Here is a 24,195-nt window from a genome sequence, read left to right on the forward strand (position 1 = left end):
TAGGTTAAGGCTAACAAATCAAATATTTCACATCAGCCAATAGGTCATTTTAATCAAGCAAATATAATGAATGTCTGAGCAAAGACTTCCATTTAGTCAAAGGGAAGTTCGATGTATGCACAACTAATTGCAGTTTTTGCAGCCCAATGACTATCAATAAATTTGTGCCTATAGTTAAGCTGGTAGTTGTACATTACACTGGACTAAAGCCCAAATACCAAGTTTTCACAGGGCCATGTGAGAATTTAATCCTACCCATTTCTATATATAGAACACAGTTATCAGATATTGGCCCTGAATGTTATCTTAAACTCAGAGCCACTCAGGCCATAGCCAAAAGAGAAATAAAAAAAAGTGTGGGGTGGGGGAGACAGGATGGAAAATTGATTTGTGCTTCTTGTTCCTTGCACTTCATGTTCTTGTCCAGAATTGATCTCACTTATCTCCCCCATGGGGAGATATGCAAGATTGATTTCAGATGAGATGGAGAATCCTGGGCAACAGGAAGCACAGATCCCATTCTGTCCACTTAAATTGTATTGAAGTCACAAAAGCTTGCAAATTTGCAGCTGAATACAGTGGTACCTCTGGTTGCGAATGCTCCTGGTTATGCACGCTGCGGATTACAAGCTCCGCTAACCCGGAAGTAGGCGCTCCTGGTTGTGAACTTTGCCCTAGGATGTGAGCAGAAATCGCGTGCCAGAGGCGCGCACACAGCGGGAGATGCCAATAGCAAAAGCGCTCCTCAGGTTATGAACGGTTTCCGGTTATGAACGGACCTCCAGAACGGATTCCGTTCGTAACCAGGGGTACCACTGTACAATCTATTGAGTGGGCTCTGAATTCTCTCTCTCCTCCTCCACCACCATAAAATATATCCGTTTGCACAACTTTTACGAAAGGATGCAACCACTTTCTATCCTCTGGTGCGATGTAACCATGAACCTGCCTACTGAACTAAAGCTTCTCATTGTAGCAGTTTTCAGGAAGGTGTTTATTTAACAACTGTACTGTATATGCCATCTACTAGAAGAAAAGATATCTAAGCTGTTTATAATACAGTGGTACCTCAGTTTACAAACAATTCGGTTTACGAACTCTGCAAAGCCGGAAATAGTGTCCTGGTTTGAGAACTTTACCTCGTCTAAGAAAAGAATCTGAACGGTGGAAGGGCACCAGCGGCAGGAGGCCTCATTAGGGAAAGCGTGCCTCAGTTTAAGAACAGTTTTGGTTTAAGAACTGACTTCCAGAACGGATTAAGTTCGTAAACTGAGGTACCACTGTAGTCTAACTTGTCTAACCATTTCTTATGAGGCCTCCTGGATCAGAATTCTTCATTCTCACATTGGGTTACAGAACATTCTTGTGACTTCAGTTCCACATGCATCTTGCTCTGTATACATAACGCTCTTCATTCCGTTTCACCTCTGCTTCTGCTTAGGCAGCTAAGTATGTCATACCCAGGAGCTATAAGCTGATGACTTTTTTTTCATCAGGGTCAAAAATCAGTAGAGCCAATATATATTTCCCCTTGTGAGATCCTTTGAAGCAACTTGATTCATGTTTTGGAATAAATTCAATAAAAACACATTTCAGCTTGTGATCAGTTGTAGAGTGCATAGAATCCCTGTTTTAAATTAAGGCTTAAAGCAGCTGCTGTAGTATAACATTCAATCGACAATTAATTAGACTTGGAAAGGCAAGATTAAAGCTTGATTATATTTAAGTTTGTGCTGCTCTTATCATCTGTGAGTGAACCAAAACCCATTCCACTTTACAATCATTCACAGTCTCAATGAGATGGTGTGACATTTATTCTTACAGATTACAGATGTTGTTGAAAGATATGAGTCATTGTTCCATAAAATTTCCCTTAAGGCTTGACTTCTGGGGTAGCAACCTTTTCATGACTGTGCAATAAGCAACTTGAAGCTGCATTCCTGAGTTGTGAATAAAATGCAATACAGTACAGTACAGAACAGAGTTAGTCATCTTTACGTGCATTGATTTCAGAGAAGCAGTCCCAGTCCTGGACTGTGGCCAAAGCGTGTGACCACTATTATGAAAGGTCTGCATGGAATGCCTTTTCAGTGTAGTCATTCATCTTTCTTGAAATCCACTCTACATTTCATTTAAGATTAAGCATTTCCTTAGAGAATCCCATTCTGGGCTAGGGTACATAGTTCAAGTTCAAGACAGTGCAAGAGGTTAGAGCAGGCAAAGGCAACCTTGGCTCTCCAGATGTTTTGGAACTACAACTCCCACGATCCCTAGCTAACAGGGCCAGTGGTCAGGGATCATGGGAGTTGTACTTCCAAAACATCTGGAGAGCCAAGGTTGCCCTGTGCCTGGGTTAGAGAAACTTCTCTATGAGGAAAAGCTACAAGTTTTAGAGTTTCTTAAGGAGAATAAGGCAGGGTCATGATAGAGGTGTATAAGATTATTCATGATGTGGATAATTTTTTCCCCTGATTCCTCCCTCTCTCATAATATTTGAACTCAGGGTCATTCAGTGAAGCTGAATGCTGGAAGATTCAGGAGAGGAGAAAGGAAGCACTGCTTCAAGTGGACAACGGTAGCGAAGGCCACCAACATGGATGGTTTTACAAGAGGATTAGGCAGATTTATAGAGGACAAGGCTATCAAAGGCTACTGGCCACAAATGGCTTTGCTACATCTCCACTATATGCCTCTGAATACCAGTTGCTAGGAATCACACACGGGGAGAGTTCTGCTTGCAGGCATCTCATAAGCATCTGGTTTGCCACTATGAGACCAGGATGCTGACTAGATGGGCCTTTGACCTCATCCAGCAGGCCTCATCTTATGATCGCATGTTCAGTGTTAACATGAGCAATCCTATCACAATCTGAGCCCCACTTTCCATGAGATTGCTTCTTGAACTTCCAGTTGTGTGATAATAAGATTTCCATTAAGATGGACCCTTTGATACAAGCATGGGCACGTATTTGCAATACCTTCCAAATACCTCTTCCCAGGTAGGTAAGTGCTGGACTACATGTGATAACACTGAATCAAAAGACAAAACAATCGCAGTTTATCCTGGAACTTGATGGCATGAGATTGTTACCATGACTCAGCGATTATTTGAGGTATATGATAAAATATGCCGATCTCACCCGCGCTATTTCATTGAAAACATGTCACATCAAAGTATACATAAGTCGGGAAAACTGCATTGCAAAGAGGAAAATTTCCCTGCTTCTACTTATCTCACCAAGCAAGTGTTTGTAGAAAAAAACAATCTACAAAATGAGGAATTGCCTTGGGAATAATATCACCTGGCATTATATATTGGCATGAGGCAAATATGTTTTTGTTTTCCTGGGCATTTGAGCTCCATCAGTGATAGGATAATGTATTACATTGTTTTCCACTGTATTTTTTTTTTACTTGGTTTTCAATCATTTTCAGACTTTTAAAATATCAGGAAATGACATATACATCTCAAACTGGTAGTATCACTTGCCTGTATTGTGAAAGTGATAGTCCTTCTCACCCCTGCCTCTCCTACAGAATTGCACTTACGGTAGGTATGCACGACTGGTATAGGTAAATAAATAATTGCCAAAGATGCTGCTGTTTTTTGTTTTTTTTTGTAGGGGAGAGATAAACACAATAAGAGGACCTATGATTGCAGCAAAACTACATGCCCATAAGGCCACAAAGGAGCTGAGCACTTGTAGGCACTAGATGCTATTCTAATACAGTAAGAAACAGGCAAACAGATAGAGAAATTTGTAAACAACAGTAAACCGTAGAGAAGTTAGAAAATTATAGTGCAGTTTAACAGCTCTACCTTGTGGAGGACCTTCTTCTCAAGCTATGTTCCTGCCATGTGTTGCTCTAAAGCTACTGTAGTCCAGCAACCACCCAATTAATGAGCATCATAATGGGTGAGTAACTCAGAACATAGGGGTTGAATCTTAGCAGCAGAGCACATGGAGCTGGCCTTGAGTGCAGACGATATTGAGTAAAATTGACCTATGGTCTGATTCGGTATAAGGCCATGCCATAGGGCTGTCAGCTAGGTTAGGAAAAGTTGCCCACTATGGACCTCTTAAAGGCATCAGAATCCCATCCATGAAGACATCTAGTCACCTTATCTCCCTTATTTCTTTAATATATTGCTTCACAGTCTGTATTGTATTATGCCATGTAGCATTAGCAAGCAGGTCATTTGAACAGTTTGTCAAGAGCATGAACTTGCTCTTTGGGGCACTACCATAACCTTCTTGATACGTGGGTTTGAGCAGCAATGTTCATACACTTGCGATGGATGATTCAGATGACCTTTTCCTCTGTGTAGTGTGCAGAGCTATCATATGTCTAGGACTGCCTTATTCCTCATTGCAACATCTAAGGCTGCAGAGGGTGTGAAAAAGAGTTTGCACACCTTGTTTTTAAAGTCTTATAAAGGCTTGCAGTCTTTCTCTCCCTCTCTTTCCACATTCCCGAAGTCAACATAGAACACCAGGGAAGAAAAGCCAGCACATGGGCTTCGTATTATGAATCTACTGCACAGGGGCAGGAACAAATTGACTGGGGAAGGAAGTGTAATTGCTGTCTATACCAGTGATCATCCTCAATCAAAACAATAACAGGGCCCTAGCTAGTGACTTGTGCAGTCCTCAGCAGCTCATATATCAATGCCCAGTTTTTGTGTGCAACTTTGTTAACCCATTGCTGGCAAACTGCCATTGATTGAAATATATGTAAAGCTTGCAACAGTAATGGTAACCCCCCCCCCCAGCCAGAAATATGGAAGAACAGTCCACCTGACAACATAGGATAATATACAGGCAAGGGAGTAACAACATCAAAATGGTTGTGATCTTTGGAGCATGTACTGTAGTTAACTAAATCCTCGTCCTTCTCTCTATTGAATTAATTAGAAGAATAACATTCAAAGGCCTTTGTGTGCATGTGAGATAGGAATGGGAACGATGAAGCATGATCAGAGACTATGAGTGCATATGTAATGTCCCAGTAGCAGACAGACGGTGCCCTCGATTCCATTATTAAAAATTGCCACTGTCAGAAAAATTAAATGTAGTTGTATAACATATAGGGATGGTAATAAATTCTCATTCCTCCAGGCTCCAGGGATAGATTCAGCAAGGCTTCGCTTCTTCTCCATTTATGCCCTTAATACATTTTCAAGCTCTGCATAATAAACATGGCTTCCATGCCTTCTGTGCTCCTTTTGATGCTTGCGATATACATTTTCGCTGGACCTCAGGCTGAGGACACCAACTGGGATTGACCTGGAGCCGATTCAGGCTGGAGTTCATATCCTCCTAAGCCCAAGTCTCCTTCGTAAATGTTTTCTTTGGTTGGAAGATGGGGCGGGTCGATTCTGTTCTGTGCTGGCATCGGAGAAAGGTCTGGAGCAGCACAAGTCACAGACAGTTCATCGTTACTGACAATGAAGTCAGTATCATCATCCTTCAGTTGCTCCTAGGTGTTTTTTAAGAAAGGAAAATAAAATAAAATAAAATAAATGTTTTTCACTGGCAGAATAAAATCTTACAAGGTGGCTTTGCAGTTCCATTAAAATCTGACAGACTTGATTTGAATTAAATGCTGTACTGGTTTCCTTTATATTTACTCATATTAGATGGCAATGCATTGGCAGAAAATGGAAGGTTTTTTTAAATTAATGGTTGGGTCCAATTGTTGTGCCTCCAGTGATGGGAGGACCTTTGATCTGGTGGAACTTACCATGAGTGGAACATGGATTGAAGCAATATTTGGCTCCCCCTCGGCCTTCAGAAATCCATGTTACCTTCTACATTCTCCCCAACCCTCTGGAGAAACATTCTATTAGCTTTTGGAGCACGGCTTTCCGAATCTTTCATGTTGGTGACACACTTTTTAAACATGCATCATTTTGCGACACAGTAATTCAGTTTTACTAGCAAAACAGAGGTTAAACTAATCCCTTTCCAGACTCAGGAGGAGCGTGGGGATCTTTCATGTGACACACCTACACAATGCAGCCAACACACTAACGTGTCATGACACACAGCTTGGAAAGCTCTGCTTTAGAGGCCTACCCAAAATAATGAAACGTGGACATGCACTTTTGCTACTTACTCCGTATGCTTTAGGGCTAGTCAGCAATCTGGCCACAGGATTACACCATTCTGGTAAAGTTGTAGTAAGTGGTGGGCCGGAATGGGTGAGAATTGGCTTCAAATATCTGTGGAAGATGTTAAGGGCAAGTTCCCTCCTTATGCATATGTGAAACTATGAAGCACTACAATCACTGCAACTAGTGTTATAATAAACAAAAACAGGGAGTTGTCATCATCAACAAAAACAAACAAACATGGACAACGGGGAGTTTTGCTCCACTTTCACACATAATGCAATTTCACATTTCTCACCCTCGTTGTTCTCATACACAGTTAATATTCAGCATGCCATGCAAGAAACTGCCTTTTTAAATAAACAAAATTCCACTGCTAATCTTTATAAGTATAGCTGTTAAAATATGAATGATGAAAATACATTATCTGTGAACAGATGACACCTTAAAGATACTCATTACTGATAATCATCCCTATTATAGAGAACTATTGCCTTCCAAATACTCCACTACAAGGGAAGGCAGAGCTGCAACCAAGCTCTCAGTGTTACTTCACAATGCTCCATTTGGAATGTCTCTATGGCATGACCTTGGCCACATTCACACCATACATTTAATGCACGATGATACCACTTTAGACACTCATGGCTTCCCCCAAAGAAATCTGGAATCTCTAGTTTGTCAAGGGAGCTGAAAGTTGTTAGGTGATCCCTATTGCTTTCACAGAGCTACAATTTCCAGAGTGGTTTAATAGTCAATACCACTTCACAGAGAATACTGACTTATTACATACATATAATATATGTTATATGAGACGTGGGTCTAAACCACTGAGCCTCTTGGGCTTGCTGACTGGAAGATCGGCGGTTCAAATCCCTGTGATAGAGTGAGGTCCCGTTGCTCTATCCCCGCTCCTCCCAACCTAGCAGTTTGAAAGCATGTCAGTGTAAGTAAATAAATAGCTACCACTGTGGCGGGAAGGTAAATGCTGTTTCTGTGTGCTCTGGCTTCCTTTTTTACCTATATGTTTTATATTATTACATTTAGATCCTATCTTTCCTCCAATGAGCTCGCAGTGGCAGCGGCGTCGAGTGGGTTGCCGGGGGCGGTGCTCCAGCGCCCGGATCCGAGGATCCTGATGCTAGAGCGGCACCACCGGCAACCCGCTCCGTAGCTCGCTGATATCCCTCGCCACTCCGCCTGAGCAGGAAGAAGCACAAAGCGTGCGGCAAGCCAATCCATAGCGCGTGTTGTGCTTCTTCCTACTCAGCCGGAGGTGGAGCGGCGAGGGGCGTCAGCGGCCGCCGCTGACCCTGCTCTCTGGCCCATCCCACCAGGAAGAAGCAAGGGGCAAGGCCAACAACATCGGGGCCTCCACGATGGCGGTTGCGCCGCCGCCACAGTAGCGGCAGCCATTGGTGGAGGTGGCGAGGGGGTGCCACGCTGCCCCTGCAGAGTGGAGCCCGGGGTGTCCCGCCCCCGCCCCCTATTGCAGCGCCCCTGCACAGTGGCATAGATGGCTTCCCCCCTCCCCATTTTATCATCACAATCAACCCTGTGAGAGACTGGGACTAGCCCAAGGCCGCCAAGTGAGCTTTCTGAGGATTTGAACTCTTGTCTCCCAGGCCCTAGTCCAACACTCTAACCACTACCCTGGGTCTTTAGCTATGGCTGCCTGCTGAACTGCAGTTGTCAAGGGCACCTGCAATATGCAAACTTCCTCTCGATGCTGTAGTTGCTGAGTGGTGAATATGCACACGTTTCAGCTTTAGCTTGTTTATCTAAACCTAACATGCCACCATCAACATGCCTGGAATACCAAGCGATGCTGGGAACTTGTCAAGCCCAGAACTCTGAAGAAGAAATGTGATTGGAAAACCGGAGGGGATCTAGTCAGGGGATGTGTACAGCAAGCTATCTGGGTGTATCATTTTCATCTAACATCTGCGTTGCCCTGAAAAGGTGCCCCGGCAGACAATTGCAGGCGAAAACTATTCAAGATGCAGCTGCATGGAGCACTTTGCATAAAAGAAGCAAATGGCTAGTAATTGTCATATATACTTGGCTTCCTTCGAAGTGCCCACTCAGCGTTTTCCAAATAAAACCTTCACACCCCTTCCCTTGTCACAAGCCAAACATATCTCATGAAATGTTAACTAACTTTACAGCAGGGGAGTGAGTGTGAAGCCGTTTCCTGCCCTTTCTCAGAATTCAACACATTTGTTTTACACTTCACACTTCGGTGCTCCTTTGTATGAAATTATGTAAATACGCCAGAAACAGGCTTATGCTATTGTTTTGCACCTGTCGTTCCAATCTTTTCATCCAAAAGTGATTTATTGGGATGAAAGAAATCTGCTCATCTTGAGCAATTATATGATCGTCATATCTGTCGAGAATGATCCCTGCCAAGATGATTTGTAACTGATGTATCCTTTGACACTTTCCCAGGGTGCTATTTCCCTGTATCAGGAGAAACTAGTCACCCGCTATTTATTTGCGGCATTTAAGAACCCTTCTCTCTTTTTACATTTGATCACATTCTTTTGCAAGGAAAAAAAAGATAGGAAAATAAAAAAGGCATTGGAGCTAAATAATGGTCTTGTAGTAATAGCATCCAATGGTTTTGTAGTAAGAACAACACTACTCTCATGTTGACCAACGATGAAGGATCTTTCGTCTCACTTAAAAGGTTCAACTTTTTGCCACTGGCCATGATCCAAAGGGCCATGTGCACAGAGGAGGCTGATTTATGAGGGCAAATGGGACACTGCCCCACCAATCTCAGTTGCCCTCAAGCTGGCTACCATTTGCCTGCATGCTTACCTACAAACAGTAGGGGGTGCTTTGCCTGTCATTGGCTCTGACTCCACCTGCTGACTCTCCCTGTCTTCTGCCCAAGTCCCAATAGGCAACAGTTACCAGTGTATGTGCATGCTGGGATTTTTCAGGTCCCCCTGCCCACCACACACTTCTACATAAATGTTTTCCTGAAGGTCAAGAGGACCATCGTCAAGAGCAGCTTTGGATGGAATATTAAGGGCTGCAGCTGGAAGGGGAAATTGCCAACGACTCCATAATGTCTGGAAGAACCTCCAATACGCACAAACATGTCTTTGGCCACTGTTTTGCATTAAGGACATGATTCAGCCAAAGCTAAGCAAAGGCCCCTTGCTTAACATTATTCTGCTGGAATCAGGGGGAACATAATAGTTCTTAACTGTAGGTGAATCATGCCTTACATTCTGGAAACATTCATTTATTCTAATTTCATGGTATGAGAAACACAATGTCCTTGAAGTACAAGGGGGAAAAACAATGTTCCCTTTAAAACTCTGTATTACGAAACTCTTTTAATAAACAAATGGCCCCAGGAGGTTTGTCACAGGTTGACTGGGACCCAACAACCTAATCTTCTGTTTGTACCGGATGCCCAAGTCAGAGTTAATTTGCAGACCTTTGTGGTGGGCAGTTTTACCCGGAGAGAGGTGCTTTCTGTTGTGTACTGGCACTTCAACCACCAGTTGCCAGAGGGTTTGGGGTTAATCTTAAAATGCTGTAATTTAGGGCAGCCTTCCTCAACCTGGTGTCCTGTAGACGTTTAAGGACTACAGTTCCCATTAGCCCTGGCTTGCAAAGCGATGATAGGAATTGTAGTCCAAAACATCTGGAGCACACCAGGATGTGGAAGGAAGATTTCAGAGTGCAGGTTTGCAATGCGTGTTTCCATATTTGGGTTGATAGAATGCAAGAGGCTGTCTGATAGCAAGTCCATCTAGCCCCATGATTGTCTCCGCTAACTTGTAGCGGTTTTCCAGCATCACCTGCAGACATCTTTCCCTTCACATGTTGCCTGGTCCTTTTAACAGAAGATGCCAGGGATTGAAGCGGGGATCTTCTGATGCAAAGCACGTGCTCTACCACTGAGCGATGGTCTATTGCAGCTATTGTAGCCCTGATACGATATGTGCATATAATGGGAATAGGTTAGTTACCTTCCGATATTGTGCAGTTTTTTCAAAACAGTGCTGAGGGAAATATTATTTGTCTTGTTGCACCCCAAGGAGACATAGCCTTTCAGCATCACATCTTTTGCTTTTGTGCAGAAACTCTGTCTTCTGTAAGTCTACTCTTACTCCTGATGAGCTTTGGCTTCCAGTGGATCCAATTCTCTGGTGCTGGCTGGGTACTTCTGATTTTGTAATAACCTATCAACCTCTTTGTTGTGTAGTTAACTCATTATTTTGCCTGCTTTGGAGCTCCACTCCTGGTGGCCTGTTTTTATTGTTTTAATAAACGAAACCATTATGTTGCCTCTTGTTATCGACACAATTGGTTTATCCCTCTCACAAAAATTATTGTTGGCATCCGTCTGTCTCGGGAGACAATAGGAGTGTGTGCCTTCAGGGGTGAAGTCAAACTGTTGGAGAGTTACAGTGCTTGCTGTGGCTGTAAAGACCGATATGGAAGAGACACATTTTGTTGCCTCAGGGACAGATGGAGGCTCATGCAGGTGTACCACAGCATTTCTTAGTTGTACGGAGAAACAACTGAGGAAGGTAGGAGCTGTCCAAAGGCAACCATCCAAATGGCAAGCAGGGAAAAGTTGTCTACATAACTATTGCAGCACTGCTCTATACTTGACAGAGCTATGGAGGCTGCTTGCATTTCCCCCTCCTTCAGGTGCAGCACTCTGGCTGATATTCGGTTCTATTTAAATGGAAAAAACTAAGAACATAAGAATAGAACAGCTGGGATTCAGGGGCATATTGCCTCTGATACTGGAGGTAACATAGCCAGCATGACTAGTAGCCAATGATAGCCTTATGCTCCATGAATTTGTCTAATTTCCTTTTCAAGCTGTCCAAATGGGTGACCATCACTATATACTGGGGTAGGGAATTTCATAATTTACCAATTCATTAGTGAAGGACCTCCTTCTGTCCGCCTTGAATCTCCCAGTTTTCATTTTTCTGGGATGAACTCTAGTTCTATCAGGTATTCCCTCTATCATGTCCTCAGCTACTCATGTTTTTTATTTCTAAACTACCTCTCACCCATTGTAACCTTTTACCATAGAGGATTTGCTCCAGCCCCTTGATCATTTTCATTGTCCTTTTTGCATTGTGGCAACCACAATTTATGTGTGGCATTCTATGGGCTATCATCAACTAAGTCAGGCATCCCCAAACTTCGGCCCTGTTTTGGACTACAATTCCCACCTTCCCCGACCACTGCTCCTGTTAGGTAGGGATCGTGGGAGTTGCAGGCCAAAACATCTGGAGGGCCACCGTTTGGGGATGCCCGAACTAAGTCTTATTCAGAGCAGACCTATTGAAATTAGTAGGCTTAAGTTAGTCATATTTCTCCATTTCTGTGGGTCTACTTTGAGTAGTACTAACATTAGCTACTACCCAAAGGGTACATAGATTTTTGTAAAGGCAAAATGATCATTGGGAGTTTTATTTTCAACCCCTTTCCTAATGATCCTTAACATGGAGTTCATATTTTTCACACCTGCTATCCACTGGGTTGACTTCTTCATTCAGCTATCTGCTGCCCGTTGGCATCCATCTGTCTCAGGGCAACTTTGGAGGGGAAGTCAAATGGTTGGAATACATGGAGAGACATGTTTTGTTGCAGTTCAGGCAAATAAAGGTGTCCGGTTGTGTTGCTGCAGATGCACCATAATGTTTCTTCTCTCTGTGCTCCCTGTGCAAGACATTCTCACATGGTGGGGTTGATGCTGCCAGCATTCATGTCATTTTTGCAGACATCTCTGCAATGCAGAGGACTATTTGGTCTGCCAATGGGCCTGGTGCCTTAAGCCAGCTCCTCACAGAGCTATCTGCTACGACCCCTGCAGTTCCATGCTTCACCTCAACCCTGTATTGTAGGTTTGTAACTCTGGAGTACCTGCCCTAATCCTGTATTTTTGCTGCCACCACCTGCGTACAACAGACTGAGGGATCATAACTTCATCACATTTCTCTCCCCTGCTCCACCATATGGATTTTGAGGTTTATTATTACTGGAAAATCCATCCACATTAAAATAATGGAATTGATTATGCAATCACAAGATCCACTATTCTAAGTTTCCTGTGGCTTAACATCGAAACACTGCAAGTTTCATAACAAAGGCATCCACAAGGGTCCATAAACACATATTGGGTACAGGCAAATGGGCCATACTAAAACCAACATTTAGGATTTTAAGTAAACAATAAGCAAACTGACTAAGTTTCTGACTAAACATGCAGGGAGTGATCTCCTCCCAGCATTCAAAAGGAACATGGCAATGCAGTGTTTTGAAAAAGGCCCTTTCTTTAGGGATAGGACCTCGTGTTTCAGGACACAAATTTCAAACTGGTTACCTAGGAGGAGAGAGCTTCCTGAATGGATACACAAACCATTCTTCAAAAAACATTCTAGAGAAGGAAACAAAATAGCACGGAGCAAAAGAACAGCAAAGCAATAAATCAGGATATAATTGCAGATTTAGCATTCAATGGGAACACAAGAACACAGTTGCACTTGGGGCTTCATTTACAAGAACCACTTCAAGGTAGTTTTCTTTGGTAAAACTTGATTAGTCACTGGGTTGGAGCACTGTAGCTCAGTTAAGTGACTCAATATATATAAACAAACCAACCCTTGCTGGTCTATTTGTGTATGATTGGCCATTCAATGAATCATACCATTTAATGAGCAATTATAGTTCACGGACCCTTGCTACAATTATCCTGCTGGGTGATTTTAATGCAAGAGTTGGGTGAGATCTCGATCTGTGGCCTGGGACTATTGGGAAAGAAGGAGTTGGCAACACCAACCAGAACGGAATCTTACTTTTGACAATACATGCAGAGCACAACCTTGTTATTACCAACACACTCTTTCGACAGAAAAATAAATTTAAAACTTCATGGAGGCACCCTCGGTCAAACCACTAGCACCTCTTAGACTATGTTATTGTCCGTGCTAAAGATCGCCATGATGCGCTCCTTACCAGAGCTATGACGAGCGCTGATGACTGCTGGACAGATCACCGACTAATACGCTCCATGATGGCTATCAAGATTATACCTCAATGCAGGCTTCAAGGAAGGAAACCAAGGTGCAAAATGAACACTCAAGCCCTTCAAGATTCCATTAAGCAGGATTGCTTCCAAATGACTCTTAAGGATCATCTGCTTTCAGAATTCCCTGTTAACATCGGGGAACACTGGACCAAGCTAAAAACATCCATTATTGCAGCCTGTGAACAAACTATTGGATACCAAACCAAGAAACACCAGGACTGGTTTGATGAGAATGACAGTGAGATTGAATGCATGATTGACAAGAAAAGGAAGGCCTTTCAGATCTGGCAAAGAGATAGAAACTGTGCCACTAAGAAAAAAACCTATGCCAACGCTAAGGCTGAGGTTCAAAGAAGAACCAGAGAACTGAAAAACACCTGGTGGATAAAAAAAAAGCTCAAGAGATCCAGCACTTAGCGGACACTCATGATGCACAGAGTTTCTTTAAAGCCACAAAGACCATCTATGGGCCAATAAATCATGGCATATGCCCCCTACGCTCAGCAGATGGTATCACATGTCTAAAAGATAAAGAAGCTATTGCACTGCGCTGGAAAGAACATTACCAACATCTCCTTAACTGCAACTCCCCCATAGCTGCTGAGGTCCTCTCACACATTCTGCAAAAACAAGTTAGAGATGAGCTTACAGTATCTCCAAATCTGGGAGAGTTGTGTACAGCTATTAACCAAATGAAAAACAACAAAGCCAGTGGACCTGCCAAAATCTTCAAAGTGAGCGGAATTGAACTTACATAACAACTTCACAAGCTCATCAAAAAAAAAATCTGGAAAAAGAAGAAATCCCAGCAGACTTTAGGGATGACAAAATTATCAATCTCTTTAAAAAAGGTGACAGAACTGATTGTGGAAACTATTGAGGCAACTCTCTATTAGCTGTGGCTGGCAAAATTAAACAGTCTCGTAACAATATATGAGGTGACCCTTCCTGAATCCCAAAATGGTTTTCGGCCTTCTAGGGGGACAGTGGACATGATTTTCACCACTCGACAGCTTCAAGAAAAATGCAGAGAGCAAAACCAACCCCTGTTTATTGACCTGACTAAGGCTTTTGACACTGTAAATTGTAATGCCCTGTGGACTGTCCTTCTGAAAATTGGCTGCCCAGATAAATTTGTAAACATCATTCGGCTCCTCTATGATAATATGACAGCAACAATGGCAGATAACAATGGCTCTCAAAGTGAGATCCCATTCAAAGTGGGATCAGGTGTTAAACAGGGTTGTGATATTGCCCCAACTCTATTCATTATTTTCATTGCCATGATCCTACACTTTGTCAACGGGAAGGTCCCCACCGGAGTAGAAATCATATATCGTACGGATGGAAAGCTATTCAATCAGAGCAGGCTGAAAGCAAAAAGTAAGGTTACCATAACTTCCATCATAGAGCTTCAGTATACTGATGACAACGTAGTGTGTGCACGCTCAGAGGATGACCTCCAAACCATCCTAAATATATTTACAGAAGCTTACAAAAAGCTTGGCCTATCACTCAACATCCCAAAAACCAAAGTGCTGCAACAACAAGTACATAATAACCCCTCTGCAGCACCACAAATTCAACTCAGTGTTGTAACATTGGAAAATGTCGATCACTTCTCCTACCTAGGCAGTTACCTTTCCACAAAGGCCAACATTGATGCCAAAGTCCAGCATCGCCTGAGCTCTGCGAGTGTGGCTTTCTCCCAATTGAAGTGCAGAGTGTTTGTGGACCGGGACATTCGCAGGGAAACCAAAATACTTGTTCACAGAGCTATTGTACTACCATCTTTACTATATGCTTGTGAAACATGGACCACTTATAAACACCATCTCTAACTCCTCGAAAGATTCCATCAATGATGTCTCTGAAAAAGTTTACACAGGTGAACTAATATCAGTGTACTGGAAGAAGTAAAGATACCAGTGTTGAAGCAATGATTCCTCAACATCAACTTCGTTGGACTGGTCATGTTGTGTGGATGCCTCATGATCATCTTCCAAAGCAACTACTCTATTCCGAACTTAAAAATGGAAAGCGTAATGCTGGTGGTCAACACAAGAGGTTTAAAGACTGTCTCAAGGCAAATCTAAAAAAATGTAGTATAAACACTGACAACTGGGAAACACTGGCCTGTGAGCACTCCAGTTGGAGAACAACCTTTACCAAAGGTGTCATGGGCTTTGAAGACACTCGATCTCAGGATGCAAGGGAGAAACATGCTAAGAAGAAGGCATGGTTGGCAAATCCACACTGTGATCAACTCCCACCTGGAAACTAATGTCCCCACTGTGGAAGGATGTGTGGATCCAGAATTGGCCTCCACAGCCACTCACGGACTCATTGTTAAAACCGTGTTTATGGAAGACAATCTTACTCGGCTACAAGGGATCACTAAATAGAAAGAAAAAAGAGAGACACTGGCAAGGATGGAAAGAGCTGAACCAAGTTTTAATTTTCAGGCCTGCAGTCCTGGATCCATGGGGGGAAAGTTCTGATTGCAGTCCCATCTGATCTCTAGATTCTTGATGAACTGCGTGGGAATATCTGGAGTTTGCTTTAGCATGGCTTTTGCAGACAGAGCCAGTCATATTGGTTTGGATCCCAAGAGTCTTTAACTTCACCTTCTCTACTGTAGCCTGATTTTCTTCAGATGTGCTCAAGGCTGTGAGATGAGACCAACCCCTTCTCTCTCTTTTCCTAGGTGGATCAGCATCACTGCGGGTAGCAGGGAGAATTCAAGATCATTACCTGATTCCTGGCCAGAGAGGGTGGGGCTGATTCCTCACAGCCCCACGCTCTCTGGTCAAATTGTCTCATTCATTACCCAAGATTACAGGAATTGGGTTCTGTCAGTGTGCGGCCATGGTCTCAATCCACTCCTTTTTGATTATAGGCAAGTCTCACTTTGGCTTTGGGGACCAAGACTGGGGGAGGAGGAAATCCTTCCAAAAATCCTGGTTCATTGCACTGAATTAAGGTCACCAACACCCTGCTGCTGCCCCAAGCGGGGTCAGTTTCTTCATTCACTTGGAGCTGCAGATGGTGGTGGGGATGGAATTTCTTCCCGGTCTCCTTCCCTTACATGGAGGGAGGGTTAAGATTATCTTTTAAGATGCTGTCTTCTCTCTTTCATGGTTTTCTCTCAGCAGCTCTGACAGACAGGGGGAGGCCTTTCATTAAATACCACAGGAATGATTGTGACAGCTGAGATAATCAAAAACAACAACCGTATTCAATCAATATAAATTATGGCAAATGAAGGAAATAATTGCAAGTGTTACCCTTTAAATTATGCAAGTGTTATCCGTTAAGTTATGCAAATGTTATCCTTTGAGTTATGTCATCAGGACTGCTGAAGGATTTTCTAGGATCTAGGAGCATATTTTTATATTGATTCCTTCTTCCCCTTTGGGGATACATTTCCGCACAAACTAGTAATGCCTTTAAAAAAAGATATCAGTGACTGTTGCCCTATGACACCAAGGGAACTGTTTAATAGTAATACAGTGGTACCTCGGTTTATGAACACAATTGGTTCCGGAAGTCTGTTCATAAACTGAAGCGTTCATAAACTGAAGCGAACTTTCCCATTGTATGTAATGGAAAGTGGATTAACCGGTTCCAGACGGTCCGTGGAGTAACCGTTCATAAACTGAAGCGAACTTTTCCATTGAAAGTAATGGAAAGTGGATTAATCCGTTCCAGACGGGTCCGTGAAGTACTTAAACTGAAGCGTTCATAAACTGAAACATGGGTGTAATTGGTTCCAGAAGTCTGTTCATAAACTGAAGCGTTCATAAACTGAAGCGAACTTTCCCATTAAAAGTAATGGAAAGTGAATTAATCCGTTCCAGATGGGTCCGCGGCGTTCATAAACCGAAAATTCATAAACCGAGGTGTTCATAAACCGAGGTTCCACTGTACTAATAAGAATCAGGGCTTTTTTCCCTCTCAGGTGGGTGCCATTGCCATTCTAAGAGAGTGAGGGAGGTGCTCATGGTGAGTTCCAGCACCTCTTTTTCTAGAAAAATAGCACTGATAATAATAAAGATAATATTTATTTACCGTATATTCTGGCGTATAAGACAACTGGGCGTTAAAGACGACCCCCAACTTTTCCAGTTAAAATATAGAGTTTGGGATATACTCGTCGTATAAGAAATACGACCCGACATATAAGACGACCCCCGACTTTTGAGAAGATTTTCCTGCGTTAAAAAGTACTCTTATATGCAGGAATATACAGTATTCCTTCCTCCCAAAGGAGTACAGGATAGAAAACAACAAAACAATGCAAACATTTTAAGAATATTAATCCTTTGCACTGAAGTCATTTCATGCATAGTTTGCCTTGTGTGGATCTGAAAGAGCACTGCATCTCCCACTAGGCTTTTGCCTCTGATGATGCATGGACAATGATAAACTAGGAAGAAATTCAGCACTCTGATCCCCTCCCCTGACAGCTGGCTCAAAGAGAAAAATCTGAGGATTTCTCTCCTTCTTCAGTCTCCACATGCAGAGATCTCAAGGTCCTCACAACAGATCCACCTGTACTCCCAGCTGCAACTATTCTCTAAGGTACTTGTGGTCGGAGCCCTTTTAATTAATTTTTAAAAAGCATCTTTCTCTGTGTTACCCGAGACGTTGTAGATTTTAGTCAGGTGTCACTTTAAAAGAATTTTATGCCATTTCGAATGCCATTTGTGAATCACAGTGATGCCCATGATGGATTAAAAAACAACAACTGCAGAGTGATGGTTATGAAAGCTCTGCTTCTGTTTCTGTTCTGACTTCTTTCCTTTTTGCTCTTTTGTGCACTACACGGAACAAATTTATTAATATGATGGCATTGCTTCCAAAAGCCAGACATTTATAGAGAAGGGAGCACGATTAAGTACAGGCTAAACAGAAGGAAGAGAACCCGGGAGAAAAAAAAGAGCTTGGCCTTGTATTCATAGCTAATAGACCAATTAAGTGCTTCCAGACACTCTTTAGAATACAGAAAACTACCTGGCCTTCATTTGAATTCATCCAGTTGCTGAGAAGAGCAGATTTATTTATACACCGTAATTTGTACGCACCAGGCCAAATGTGGCTTGTCACTCATGCATTCTGGCCCACTTGGTGCTTATGCTTTGAGGCAAGTCTCAAAAGCAAATATTGGGCTTTAACAAGAGATTTCTAATAGAAGATAGGCAAGCTGGAGCACTTTGTTTCACAGGAGAGCATGGATACAGTGGGAATAAAGGAAATCTGGTGGAAAGGAGAGAACCCGTGGAACATGGGCGTAGGCAGGGGGGGCAGGAGGGGGCAATTGCCCCCCCTAGAAGCAGGGCCGCTGGCCAGCCTGCCCCGCTGCCCGCCCGGTGCCTTCTCCCTTCTCCCTGGCTGGCTGTGGGGTGGGTGGAGGGAAAGCCAGGCAACCGCTTTGCGCGGCTCTGGGGCTTTCCCTCCACCTGCCCTGGCGATTGCAGAGGGGGAGGAGGGGATCGGAGCAGCCCGATTTCGGGCTAATCCTGGCTCCCCCTCGCCCCTGCCGATCGCGGAGGGGGAGGAGGTAGTCGGAGCAGCCCGATTCCAGGCTGATCCTGGCTCCCCCTCGCCCCTGCCGATCGCGGAGGGGGAGGAGGGAGTCGGAGCAGCCCGATTCCGGGCTGATCCTGACTCCCCCTCGCCCCTGCCGATCGCGGAGGGGGAGGAGGGAGTCGGAGCAGCCCGATTCTGGGCTGATCCTGGCTCCCCCTCGCCCCTGCCGATCGTGGAGGGGGAGGAGGGAGTTGGAGCAGTCCGATTTCGGGCTGATCCTGGCTCCCCCTCGCCCCTGCCGATCGCAGAGGGGGAGGAGGGAGTCGGAGCAGCCCGATTTCGGGCTGTTCCTGGTGCCCCCTCGCCCCTGCCGATCGCGGAGGGGGAGGAGGAAAAGCTGGCAAGGGAGAAGGGAGCTTTCCTTGCCCCACTGTGGCCCCTCCCCCTCCCCCTCCCCTTGGCCCTGCCCCTTGGCCCCCCTTGCCCCCCCTGAATTTCATCCTGGCTACGTCCATGCCGTGGAATCAGAATTCTCTGAATGCAAACCCTATGGGAAGGACAAGAAAAGGAATACTGTGGTGATGTTGCTCTGTACAGGAAACAGTGTCCTACAAGCTAGAAATCTCAAGAGGGGTAGACCCTCTACAGTAAGGTATGTAGGTAAGGTCAATGACCCCTGAACAATTAAGTCCAGTCAAAGGCGACTATGGGGTTGCGGCGCTCATCTCACTTTCAGGCCGAGAGAGCTGGCCTTTGTCCACAGACAGCTTTCCGGGTCATGTGGCTAGCATGACTAAACCACTTCTGGTGCAACAGAACACTGTGATGGAAGTCAGAGCACACGGAAATGCCATTTACCTTCCCGCCACAGCGGTACCTACTTGCACTGGAATGCTTTCGAACTGCTAGGTTGGCAGAAGCTGGGAGAGAGCAACGGGAGCTCACCCTGTCGTGGGGATTCGAACCGCTGACCTTCTGATCTGCAAGTCCAAGAGGCTCAGTGGTTTATACCACAGTGACACCCGCTCCTCTTCTACTCTCTACAGTAGTTAGCAGAGTTTAAGATGGAGGCAAGGAGCCTGTGTTGGGAGAAGAACTTGAGGTCATTTGCCCCCCCCCTTCTCTTGTAACTAAGGATAGGTAAATATGTCATTGTAGGAACTTACCCACTGCATTAAGCCATATACTGATATTTTCATCTGTTTTAAAACTGTTTTCTGCTGATTCTTAGAGGAATGAGATTTCACCATATAGATAGATGCTTAACAGTTCATTGCTGAGTGTACCAACAAGATCCTGTCCTTCTCTGAATGTTGACCTACCCCTAAAAGAACTTACTTCTGTGGAGGACTGCTGGCAGACATATTTTATAAATAAATTAGGACTATATCTTCAGAGAAACACACCTAAATTTATTGTTCTTAATTATTTTGGGTTCTCTCCAGTTCTCATTTTCCAATCTTAAACTCAGTTCTCCACATAAGTTCATGATTTTTTTTTACTTAAAAAATCCTCATGAAAATTAATAAGCGTTTTAGTGCAAATTTCTTCTAATGTACACATTTTTATGCAAGTTTGCTAATTTCTTTCCAAAACATTTCACCCTAATAGAATGCTTCTTGGTCTGACATATGCATTTACATGTACACTTTACCCTAGTATATGCATTCTTGTACACATTACTTGACAGCATTAATTTTGAAGAATGGTCATGTTTTGTTTGTGTATTGTTTCAAAAAGTGAGTTCACCTTTAAATGCAAGTGGAATTGAATTTCTCCCCCTATCCCAATTTAGGAGTGAGTTTGGAAGCGGGTGTGAGCTACGAGGGATTGGAGGCTAGCTAGCTGCTCCCTGATCTCCCTTCTGAAAGAGTGACAATAGCATTTAATTACTGATGTCACAGGGATGCGGGTGGCGCTGTGGATTAAACCACAGAGCCCAGGGCTTGCCGATCAGAAGGTTGGCAATTCAAATCCCCATGATGGGGTGAGCTCCCATTGTTCTGTCCCAGCTCCTGCCAACCTAGCAGTTCGAAAGCACATCAAAAGTGCAAGTAGATAAATAGGTACCACTCCGGCGGGAAGGTAAATGGTGTTTCCGTGCGCTACTCTGGTTTCGCCAGAAGCAACTTAGTCATGCTGGCCACATGACCCGGAAGCTGTACGACGGCTCCCTCAGCCAATAAAGCGAGATGAGCGCTGCAACCCCAGAGTCGTTCGCGACTGGACCTAATGGCCAGGGGTCCCTTTACCTTTACCTTTTTATTGATGTCACAGTAAATGGTTCACATCTGGAGAACACGTTGGACCTAGCAACCCCATGCATGTGTATTAAATATGGCTTTCTTTTTGTTTAGGCACTTCTGGCTAAGATTTATATTTACACAGACTCGACCTCAACAAGGCTACAAATGCCATTTTCCATTTTATTTCCTCCTTTCCTTCTCTTAACAGTTGTCACAAGTTAATGCCTGGGTGACTACACCTGCTCATACTGGTCTATCTCCCTGGCTGTTTATTTGCTTTAGTCCAGGAACAGCTTTGAAAGGCACATCACCCATATAACCCTTTGCCCCATTATCAGAGAAATAAATCTGCCTCTTTGGTGCAGGAATCTGCATTTTCTTCCCCGACTTTGACAATGGTCTGCTGAGGAAGGAAACTGAGGCACTGCAGTCTCTTGTGTGTGCCACAAGATCTTTCAATATAGCTTCCATATCTGTAAAACAATAAGAATGACCATTCAATGGTGAACATGGGAAACTGCCATTGTTTAAGGCATGAGGTAGACATTTTTTCATCTATCCCAGTACTCTGAAAAGCAGGCAGGTCTGGACCTACCATTAGGCAGATGGAGGTGACTGTCTCAGATGCTGGAGAGGTGTACAGAATAGTAGCAAAGTGTTGGAGAACAGAGGGGTGTGGCAGCGCCGTCTTAAGCGCCCCTGTCGCCATGGTGCGCCGGATCTCTCTGGTGCCCTTCCGCCCCGTTTCCCGGCGCGGTGGGCGGGTGGGCGCGGCGCTGCTGCGCGGTGGGCGGGCAGGCACAGCGCGATCTCTCTGGCGCCCTTCCGCCCCGTTTCCCAGCGCGGTGGGCAGGTGGGCGCCGCGCCCAACTGCACAGCGGACGGGCGAACCAGCCGGCCAGCGGGCGGGCACAGCTCGCGGCGCCCTCCTGGCGGCCGGCGCCATGGTGCCCTGTGCCACCGGGGGTCTACGACGAGCCGGCCCTGGGGTGTGGGCTGTTAAGCCATCCCTGTGTTCCTCAAGCTAGCCTGCTACCCTCAGGCTAGCTTGGAGATGCTAGGGATTGAATCTGGGATGCTCTGCATTCAAAGCTTGTGTTCTACCACTGACCTATATCTCTAATCCCTAAATATGCAAGGTGGGTCGGAATCATTCTTTTCATATTGGTGGCTGAGAGATGGTGATTCATGAAAGACCTCCTATTGTGTTTGTAGCTGAGTTGACATTTGAAACAATGACTTTCTGGCTTATATCTAACATGCTTTCCCTCAACACAGCTTTATCTATCTTCCTTTTGCACAGATTCCTAGTAAGCATAATTTACTGAGCTGATGTGCCCAGACTTTACCACACAAGAAGATAACTTATCTTCCCCACGAAGCTGATTTTGATCTTCTTGCAATTATAGCCCCAGCAGCACAAAGCATTTACTATCCAAAGCTCAGTTCATTTTGCATGCTGCAACCAATAAACTCAAACCACTGAGGGCAGACTTGGGCTCTCAAATTTCAGCAGTGCCCTGTGCGACAGAAAATTTGGCACCCCCTCCCCACCTCTTGCACACTGTTCTACAGCAATGTTGTGGTGCTCCCTGTGGCCCAGCACCTAGTGCATCTGAACCGGTTGTGCTACCCTAAAACCACCTCTGCTGAGGGCTTCACACCATACATAAGGATTGTGGATGCTGCAGAGCTGTCAATGTTACACTGGTGTTTTGTGCAATAAACATGTAATGGAAAAACACTGAGAAGTCATGCTGTAGGAAATACCAGTGCATCATTGATGTAGCCAAGGATAACAATTGCCGTACAAAATATGAAGTGGGCCTTAATCCCAGATCAATCCATTCAGATGATGACAAGATGCACATTACATTAAAACAATCAAAGAATCTTGACAGGAACAAGTGTGACCTGATTTTATCTCCCTGCCACTAAGTAAACCGGGTCCTCCCTTAAGAGGGCACGTGTTGTGGTGTGACCTGGCAACCAGACCCTGTCTTGTGGGTGGGAACATTTGGGTGGCCACAACACCCTATTGGAGGTCCCTTGATCTTGGGTGCAATTGGGCCAATGGGATGCCAGTCAAATTGATCAAGGGACCTCTATTTAAGCCCATGCACGTGTCCCTTTTGGGCTCAGTGCATTGGAACACTTGCCCACCTCTCCCTATATTTAGGGCTTGCACTTGACCTTGCTATGCCGTCGTGTGTTGTCTGTCGTTGGGACAGGGGCACGGCAGGAATTTCCCCCACTTGGCTGATTGGCTGGTGCCATTTGGGTTTCGCGTGCCACATAGCAAATCGTCACAACTTGTAAGGTTGCGGATAGGCTCTGGTTCTTGTGGATAGGGGTGGTAGGATGCCTAGCCATCCCTATTCGTTGGGTATTCCTTTAAGAAGGAATCCATGGATTCATGGTTGGTCTTCCCTGTGAGGGGTTGTGCCCTGAGCCTGAGTCCAGGGGACATCTGGGTGGAGGTCTAACAGGGCTCCTGCTTTCCACTGTCCCAGGTGTTCACCCTAGGCTGACCTATGGTTGGTGCCCAGGGTCAGCGCTGCCTGCAAGGGTGCAGGGAGCTAGTCGAACCAGAGCCTATGCAGCCACTCACTTGATTGTAATCAATAAAGTTGTGGCCTAAATTCTGCCAAAAACGAAACCTAAAATTTGAGTCTGGTCTGAATTTATTTCGGGGTGTGGTTAAAAGGTCTTCACACGCAAATATCTAGATAGTAAATTAAGCAATGCATTGTGATACAATTATCTTTTACATTTTTGTTTCTCATGAATCAAATGTGTGTGGCTGTTTATGTGTGGCTGTCAGGGAAAAGGAGTGATGCCAGCAGAACTCCATTTGCAGGAGCAGGCTCACCTTTCTCGTTACTGAAAAGGAAGTATGAGGCAAGAAGAAAGTAATGAGTTGTATTACTGTAACAAATTAAATCTTACATTTGTCATGATTATTTGCTGCTGTTTCATTGCTGAGCTTCCATGAGCTTTGAGCCTCTCCTTTTTAAAAGGGTGACACAAACAGTACTTTGATTACCAAATCTCATAATTGCTTTCCTGTTGAATGTCTTGGCAGCTTTTCTCTGGAAATGCATTCAAATAATAGCCATGGCCCAGTCCTAGTCTCTCCATCACCTCACAGATGAAAATAGAGACCAGTTTCTGTCCACAGGTAAGGGGGTGGAGCATGACAGTTCAGTGGGTGGAGCCAG

The 24,195-nt window shown here is 44.5% G+C and overlaps 1 protein-coding gene across 1 annotated transcript in view; it reads right to left on the reverse strand.

Annotated features, from left to right (window-relative positions):
- Positions 1-1,794: 1,794 nt before the first annotated feature.
- Positions 1,795-24,195, reverse strand: part of SLC9A9 (solute carrier family 9 member A9) — a 251,213-nt gene continuing 228,812 nt past the window's right edge. The window contains exons 15-16 of the mRNA XM_035132511.3: positions 6,121-6,226; positions 1,795-5,481 (exon numbers count right to left, since the gene is read on the reverse strand). Coding sequence (XP_034988402.3) covers positions 5,260-5,481; positions 6,121-6,226 — 328 coding nt within the window. The 3' untranslated portion in view covers positions 1,795-5,259. The remainder of the gene's footprint in view (positions 5,482-6,120; positions 6,227-24,195) is intronic.

The sequence above is a fragment of the Zootoca vivipara genome, chromosome 5, assembly GCF_965207765.1.
Source record: "Zootoca vivipara chromosome 5, rZooViv2.hap1.1, whole genome shotgun sequence".
NCBI classification, from domain to species: Eukaryota; Metazoa; Chordata; class Lepidosauria; order Squamata; family Lacertidae; genus Zootoca; species Zootoca vivipara.